Source organism: Myotis davidii, unplaced genomic scaffold, assembly GCF_000327345.1.
Source record: "Myotis davidii unplaced genomic scaffold, ASM32734v1 scaffold534, whole genome shotgun sequence".
Lineage (NCBI taxonomy): Eukaryota > Metazoa > Chordata > Mammalia > Chiroptera > Vespertilionidae > Myotis > Myotis davidii.
The window spans coordinates 3,753,416-3,762,252 of record NW_006286678.1 but is presented as its reverse complement, the minus strand read 5'-3'; the positions used below and the strand labels follow the sequence as shown (position 1 = coordinate 3,762,252).

Here is an 8,837-nt window from a genome sequence, read left to right as displayed (position 1 = left end):
CACCTGTTGACTTAGGCCTACTCCTAGGGGAATCAGGCCTAAGCTTGCAGTCAAGACATCCTTCTGGCAGCCAGGGAGCCCTCGGGGGGTGTCCGACTAAAGGCTTAGGCCCCCAAGGGAGCTGTGATGAGGAAGCTGGGGTGACAGAGGAGCCACGCTGCCCCACCTGGCCGCCCTGGGTCAGGTCGTACACGGGATGCCCGGGCGGACCGGCTGATTACTGCTGCACTGCCCGGCCACCCGGGTTGGGTCCCACATGGGGTAGTATGCAAATTAGCCGCAATCTTTGTTGGCGGTTAATTTGCATATCGCACTGATTAGCCAATGGGAGGTGTAGCGAAGGTATGGCCAATTACCACGTTTGTCTATTATTAGATAGGAGATATATCTATAATAATAAAAGCATAATATGCTAATTAGACTGGACGTTCTTCCAGAGGACCTTACAGACAAAGCCAGGGCTGCGAGGGAAGCCCAGGTCCTGGGTCCCTGCCTGTGGCCAGAGGGAAGCCGGTGTTGGCAGCCAGGGGAAGGAAGGCCTACTCTTGCATGCATTCATGCATTGGGCCTCTAGTATATATATATATAATCAATGGAAAAAATATCCTTGGGTGAGGATAAAAAACACACAACACATACTAATAAACAAAGATTCCAGATCTGGGTTCAAATCTCATCTCTGCCACTTACTGGCAGTGTGACTTTAGACAATTTATACAACTTCTCTGTGCTACAGTTTTCTCATATGTAAAATGGGAATGACAGTGCACCAACTTTAAAGGACATTAAAGGGTAAAAGAGTTAATGCACAGAAAGCATGTAGAACAGTGCCTCACTCAGAGTAGGTGTCATGGAAGTACTAGCTAATATTACTACTGTGGAAAGCTCCCTCAATTCAAGTGATTACTCTTTTTTTACTCAAAGGCTTTCTCCAAAAAGCCTTCCCTACTTCCCTTAATTGGAATGGATCTCCTCCTCACCCTACTTCTCCTTTAGCTCCATGGACTCCAGGCTCAGCCCAGAACAGCCTCTGTGCCAGGATAGCTCTGAGTTCACCCACATGCACTACTTTATTGCTAAATCCTGCCATACAGATCTGTGTTCTAACCTTGGTTCCTGTATCCTCATCAGAAGTTAAGCTCCTTATGGGCAGGTACCACTTACCCCTGGCTCATCCTTGTATCCACACAGCTCCTGATAGTGGCCTGTGTATGGCAATTCCTCAGTCAACACAGGCCAAACAAAAATTATGAAGTCAGAGTGGCAGACACCACTGCAGCCTCTGCCCCCAACCTGCAGGAAACCCACCACCACCTCCACCCAACCTCAGAAGGCCAGGACCTAGCTCTCTGCTTCAAAGCCACAAATTCCAATTTATTTTCCATGGCCAAGCCTGGCCTACCCTGCCTCCCCCCGCCTGCCCCGGACCCCATTACCTCTTGGCTATCTGAGCACAAGACATGAGACTGCTGGAGGGGAGCTCTTGACCACAGGCAAGTTCAGTTTTGCTAAATGACCAGAGGAAGGAAGCCACACCTGTTTTAGATTTGCTGTGTAACTCCTATTTTATGGGTCAGAAATACTTTAGGGGCAGGGAGAAGACAGGGCAGGCCTTAAGGGTTAAGTCCTGGGATATCAGTCATGTTCTGAAATTGTCACATTAGAGGATAGTCACCTGATCTCCTTTAAGAAAATTTGGGTTCCTTGTTGGTAAGGAAGGGCCAAGGTACCACTAATTTTTGTCTTAGAACAGTACAGACAGCCTCGCCAATCCTTGGGGAGGGAACACTTAGTGATGCAATGAGGAGACATGACAGTTACAAGACATTTTGTGCGCCTGTAGTTTGGGAAGCACCAACTCTACGCAGAATTTCTCTATAAAATAAGTCAAGTGGCCCTGGCCATGGCTCAGTTGGTTGGGCGTAGTCCAGTGCACAGAAAGGTTGCTGGTCTGATTCCCGATCCGGGCACATCCCTGGGTTTCAGGCTCCATCCCAAGGAGGGGGCATGCAGGAGGCAGCCAATTGATGCTTCACTCTCACATTGATGTTTTCCTTTCCCTTCCTCTCTAAAAATTACTTATCAAACACTACTCTCTTTATAAGAAGCTAACTAAATAAGTAAATAAAAAAAATAAGTCAGGTGCTGCATTAGCATCTCATTTATGGAATTCAGAGGCAGATGGGGGAGGGAGGAGAGAGAAAAGCCAACTCTGGGGCCTCTTCTGGGGACCACCAAAGGTCAGTCTGAGAGGGATAGGAATTAGGGCAGGGGGTTACAAGAAGAGGAGCATTAAGTAAAAGGAAAGAGACACATAACACATTTCATTAAGTATCAGACTTACTATCTCTACTTAAATTGTGAAAAATAGTGGAACAAATTGATAAAAAGCATGTAGGCTTTGAATTCAGACTGCACAGGTGTGATCCTGGCTCTGTCACTTGGTAGCTGTGTGACATAAGGTAAGTCATTAACCTCTAAGCCTTAGTTTCTTTATCCATAAAATAGGGATAATACTACCTGTGGTGGATGGATGGCATTGAAGGCCCTGATTGATGGCCTGCCTGTATTCCTGCCTTTTGCCTTGGATTTTGCAGCTCCTCCTCTCTACTCAAATCCTGGCTCTGTGACTTGCTTTGGTCAACAGAATGCATAAGGGAAAGTGTGCCAGTTTCAAACCTCAAGAAACCTATGGGAAAGTGTGCCAGTTTCAAACCTCAAGAAACCTTATGGCGGTGGTTCTCAACCTTCCTAATGCCGCGACCCTTTAATACAGTTCCTCATGTTGTGGTGACCCCAATTTGCTACAAATTGAACGTAATTAAAGCACAGTGATTAATCACAAAAGCAATATGTAATTATATATGTGTTTTCCAATGGTCTTAGGCGACCCCTGTGAAAGGGTCGTTCGACCCTCAAAGGGGTCGCGACCCACAGGTTGAGAACCACTGCCTTATGGGCTTCTGTTCTTCCTTGGAACCACCATATGAACAAGGCTAGCCTGTTTGAGGATGAGAGACCACATGGGAAGGATCACATAATTGTCGCAGCCAAGGCCATCCTAAACCATCTGAACCCCAAACATGGAAGAGAGCCCAGCTAGGAATAGCAGGGCTGCACACCCACCCCACACTGACCACAGATGCCTGAGTTAACCAAGCTAAGACCAAAAACACTACTCAGTTGACATGTCCTTATTATAGTTGAAAGCAGAGGTTGGAAACTACAGAATACAGGTCGGCTGCCTATTTTTGTAAATAAAGTTTTATTGGAACACAATTATGCCCTTTCATTTATATACTGTCCATGGCTGCTTTCAAGCTATAATGGCAGAGTTTAATAGTTGTGTTGAAGACTGATCTGCAAACCTAATATTTACTATCTGGCCCTTTATGAAAAGTTTGCTAACTCCTGGTTTAAAACCACTGAGTTTAGGGTGATTTGTTATGCAGCAATAGCTAATTAATACAATACCTGAACCTCTTCTAGGGTGATCATGAGGATTAAATGATCAATTTGAATCCTGGCTGGATAGCTCAGTTAGTTAGAGTGTCGTCCCGATACACCAAGATTGCAGGTTTGATCCCCAGTCAGGGCACACACAAGATCAACCAATGAATGCATAAGTAAGTGAAAACAAATTCATGTTTCTCTCTTTCTCAGTTTCTCTAAATATCAATTTTTAAAAAACATAAATAAATGATCAATTAGTGGTTAGCATGAAGCATGGAGAACATATTTCTCTTCTGGGAAATCAATGGAAAAACTGGACTTGATATGCAGGCATTTCTCTCACATTACTTTTAAAGGATAGGACTTCAAAGGAGAAAGTATCCCAAGCCAAACCACAACTACCAAGTATGGCTCTAACCTTTTCAGTCAATTACTTTCTTAGAACTGGAGATTGTGACCATTAACCAACTGGAACTGACTTGACAACTCATGTTTGCCCTGGTGTCAATCAAGCCACACATCAATGATTTTATGTGAAAAGGACCAAAAGACAAGTCACAACTTCCCAGCAAGGCACATGAGACAGTCTCTTCCCTTTGTGGCTCCAACCTCCCTCTGCCATCCCCCACCACTTCGGCCCTGCTGAGCCTCCAACCATTCTCTCCCAAGCCTTCAGGCCTGAGCACAGCTATTCTATCCCCTCTGCAGGGAGAGCCTTCCTCTTCAAGTCCCTGCCTGGGGAATTCCCACTCACCCTTCCAGGGTCAGCTCAAATGGTGCCTCCTCCTGAAAGCCTTCTTTGACTTCCCAGACAGAGTTGAGCCCTCCTAGCCCTATGCACACACTAGCATTCCTTGGGTCGTGATATTGTCTCATTAGCTGTACCTCTCCCCCAGGCTAGTCCCTGAGAAGCTGCAAACTGAGCGTCTTCAACTACAGAGATGCTTCTGTCTTTGAAAGCTGGCCACCATTTATTTTCTCTGACGTCCCCCTGCCTAGCAGGCTGCTCAGAAACTGTTTGCTAAATGTGTGTTTTTTTCTCTTAAGAAAAAAAAAAAGGTTAGACACGATATTATTTATTCCTTAGGAAACATGTTATTTAACTCAACTCTGTGGATGCCGACAAAATATAAAGTGTCGGTATGCATTAGCATGTATTTAAAACTGATGTCATGATGCGTCTTGACTTTTTCAGCTGTGGTGGAAACATTTACTTAATGATAAAAGAAACAAGACTTCAGCAGAAAACAACTGGATGAGAACTGCTTGGCTGCCCAAAAGAACTACCAAGTTACTGGCCTCTTTTATCATCTTTTTAAAAAAATATATATTTGTATTGATATCAGAGAGGAAGGGAGAGGGAGAGGGAGATAAAAACATCAATGATGAGAACCACTGATTGGCTGCCTCCTGCACACCCCCCACTGGGGATCAAGCCCGCAACCTGGGTATGTGTCCTGAAGGGGAACTGAACCGTGACCTCCTGGTTCACAGGTCGATGCTCAACCACTGAGCCAGGCCAGCCGGGCTATCATCATTTTTTAACACAGACAACCTGAAGGAATAATATTTCCACCTCCTAAAGGTTTGTTCTCTCTTCCCAAGAGCTCAGGTCCTCACTGTCTCTCCCCTGGACTATACTGCAATTGTCCTCTAACTCTGACCCCAACTTCCCCAGATTGTGGCAGCTGTTTATATAGCCTGGGATGCTCCCCAACCATGGCTCTGACTAAATCCATCCCATTCCTAGCTCAACAGTCTTCAAGGGCTCGCCTGGGGGGGAGGTGGGTACAAACTCAGGCCCCCACCTCTCTCATGTTGTCATCTTTCATTCCCCAAGTGAGGCCACTACAAAAAAGCTCTGGTTTCCGAGAAGCTCCTCCCTGAGGTTTTACATGTACGCACACATATATAACCACACACATACATAGGGACACACTTTCATATTCACGTGTACACACACAGCACTGACACACTAGTGCTCCTGCAGGCTGCAGTCACCCCTTTCTTTGCAATGAAATTCCCCTTCCACCTCTAGGTTCAGCTCAAAGTTGCCTCCTAGGTGAAGACCTTGTTAAATTTCCCAAGACAAAAACACTGGGAGACAAATGATGAAGAGACAGTGTGTCAGTCTCCTCCAGTGGCTTAGGCCAGAGATTACTGACAAGTCTTCTGCAGCCTTTCTTCCCTCCCCTCCTAACTCACCCTGGTACCAAGAGATCTCTGAGCACATTCGAAGTGCTGGGTAAAAGCTGGTTACATTGAAAACACAGTCCTTCTTCCACATGATTGTAAAAGGGAAAATGCCCATGATGCTAGTGGTGGTGGTGACCAGGTGTGTGTGTGCCCCAGGACTCACCTGGGAGAATAGGAGGATGCCTAAGTGTGTGACAGAAGGAGGCACAGATACTGTGGGAGGCAGGGGGGGCGGGGGGCGGGCAGGGCAGATAAACTATAGTGGCGTGCCACTAGAAGCATTGAAGGGAGGATCTGTGGACTGGCAGCTTCTACTCCATGCCATACACAGTAACTCTCAACTCAGGTCTAATGTTAAAAACAAACACCAGGCCTGGCAGACAGGGGAGCATTCAACAACCCTATAGGTTCTTGTCCAACTGACAAAAGGAAGCTGGGCCTGAGATTAAGCAGGGTGCTAGAAGTAGGTGTTCCTGGAACCATGGATGAGGGGCAGATGGAAGGCTCTGGGGTGTTCAGGGCTGGATCTACAGCATGCCTGGCCTCCAAAAGCTGTCTGGCTAAAAATAATGTGAAAACCAGGCTGCCTCCTGGCTGCCTGACCAGGCTGGATGCTGGCCCCAGATTAGGAGGCAGTCCCACACAGAGGGCATCCGGTGTCTCTACATCCCCAAAACAGCTCAGACCAGAAGATCCCGAGGGAGGGTTAAGGAGAGGCCACTGTTGCATTAGTGGTTCTCAAAGTGGGTTGAGGATCAGCAGCAAAAGATCACCTGGGAACTTATCAGAAATGCACATCCTCAGGCCCCACACCAGGCTCGGTGCACCAGTCACTGTGGGAGATGGATCCAAGCAATTTGTGTTTTGACCAACCCTCCAGGTGATGATTTGAGAACCACTGTCTAGTGTGACCCTCCCTGGCTGTTCCCCTCCTCCTCACTGGTAGCCTCAATTCCTCTGCAGATGGAATGGGAACAACTTCTCAAAAGACCAAAGGGCTCGAAGTCACAACCCAATAGGTGAAATGCAGCCCAGAGATCTTTTCCAAAAAAATTATATCTGCTCACATCACTTAGCAGCTAAATCCATTCCTTGGCCCTCACTGTGCTTAACCTCCCTGACCCCAGCACGGCCATCCCACTGGGGCCCTGCCGAACTCTCACCTCTCAATTCCAGCTACAGGAACTTTACCCGCAGCTCCCTGAACCACCAGGCTTTCCTCTGCAACCAAGGCCAACACCCCTCCCCCATGATAAAGGCCCTCCCTGACCACCCCTCCCCTTCAGCCCCAGGTAACACAAAGCCCCATCACAAGTCATCATGTACACTTCAGCCTGGGACACAGCATTCAACTAGAGGCGCCGCTTACCACTGGGAAACAGAGGGCACAAGAAGACCCATGGGAAATAACTGATGGCAGAATGAAGCCAAGTCTTCAACACACTTGACATTCCAGCTATAAAGCATTATTCCTCAGTATTTGACATAGTCTTAATTGTAAGTAGGGAAAAATGTTTACTAAAGTTTGAAAGCCATAAAGGAAGACTTTAGTGAGTAGGCAGAATGACAAGCAGCGGGAGAGAAAGGAGATTTGCCGACCTGGCAGGTGGCCATGGAGTAACAAGGCGGATTCAGGGAGTCCAGCACCTTTGGCTGTGACTCTCCTGATAGCTAGGCTGGGCCTTCCTGGCACCTTCCACACCCAGGAATGTTAGGTTCTCCCAGGTCGGCACCTAGATAAGCCTGGACCATGCATAAGGTGGAAGGGAGCCTCTTTCCTGTTCCCCTTACAGTTCAACTACAAGCCCACGATCCCGGAGACTCAGAGAGATCTCGCCTTCCCCAAAGCAGCATCTGGGTGGCCACCTGGCTACTAGCTTCTTGTCATCTAGTTGCAACATCTGGGTGCTTAGGAAGCCCAAAGTCCATGCTCCTGAGGTGTGGTCCCCAACTGACCCCAGGGAGAGGTGGGGTCCACCACAGACTGCCCATGCTGTCTTCAGCAGACCAATTGGGAAAGGGATTCTCCGGGGACCTGGGACCTCAGAGAGAGAAAGCCAGGCAGAAAAATTAAAAGTGGGCAACCCCTGACTCCTCCCCACAGAAAAACAAAAAAGATCCATTTTCAAGCACCAGCTGGCAGGTAGGAGCCTGTCTCCCACCTGGTTGGACATCCAGTCCTAAAAGGAACTCACACTCTTTATCAGCCTCCCCCTACCCTGCCTGGGCAAAAGTTTACAAGAGGGACAGCCGCCTGACAGCCGCAGCAGGGCACTGGGCCTCAGATGTAATCAAAACACTGCGCTGCACCAGAAGACGGAACAAGTATTATTTTATGGGGAAGGGGAGGCTCACAAAAGTGTGAAGGGGATGAGAGGGCCCAGTCTGGCTGTAATTAACTGGCCTGCTTCAAAGGGGGACTCAAGATGGCCTGATATGTAAGACGGAGGGTTGTCACCGAGTTGTTCCCCTCACCCCGGACAGTGTGGGGTAGAAGTAGGGTCAGGACGGAAGGTGAGGATTGGAGGGGTGGGTCTCCTATCAGCGGAACCGAAGGGCGGACCCCCTCCCGGAAAAGCTGGCTCCAGCACAAAAGAGAGCCCGCATTTGGCTCCGGGGGTGGGGCAGCGCTGGGCTTTACATATGCACTTTTAGAGACAGCCGGTCCGGATCTGCCGCCAGGAATGCGGCGTAAGACGGGGCGAGTCCCTCCCCAGCTCTGGACCGGCTTCCCATCAATAGGCTGGGGGAGGAGGGGAAGAGTAAAGATAGACAAGAGGAAACGCTCTTTTAAGTCCGGGACAGCTCTGACTCTGACTTTACTCCTCCTCGGGGGCGGGAAGGGCTGGCTGGGTGTCTCTTTCTTGGGCAAGGCCGGGCGGGGCTTTCTCGTCAGGCAACTTCCGAAGCGGGCACCTACCTGGCTGTGGGCTCAGAGAGGGGACGTGCTGGGGGCAGTGGGGGGGAGTGCGCGGAGGGGGGCAGAATCAGGAAGGAACGTGGGAGCCCTGACCCCAGGGTCCAAGCAAGAAGCTGTAGATGTAGGGACTGGATACCGAGGCAGTGCCTCAGCTTCCCCACGGGCACAGTGGCCCTGGAAGGGGCCCAGGGGCGCCTTACCTTCTCCTTCTTGCCGGACCCGCTCTCCTCCGCGGCCGAGGCAGCGCACTTGTTGAGCAGTTTCTTGC

General features: G+C 49.0%; 1 protein-coding gene across 1 annotated transcript in view; it reads right to left on the bottom strand.

Moving 5' to 3' along the window:
• Positions 1 to 8,832, bottom strand: part of SHB (Src homology 2 domain containing adaptor protein B) — a gene marked incomplete at its 5' end in the record, with an annotated part of 124,614 nt that extends 115,782 nt beyond the window's left edge. Inside the window, one exon of the mRNA XM_006758610.2 lies at positions 8,770 to 8,832. Coding sequence (XP_006758673.1) covers positions 8,770 to 8,832 — 63 coding nt within the window. The remainder of the gene's footprint in view (positions 1 to 8,769) is intronic.
• Positions 8,833 to 8,837: the final 5 nt, after the last annotated feature.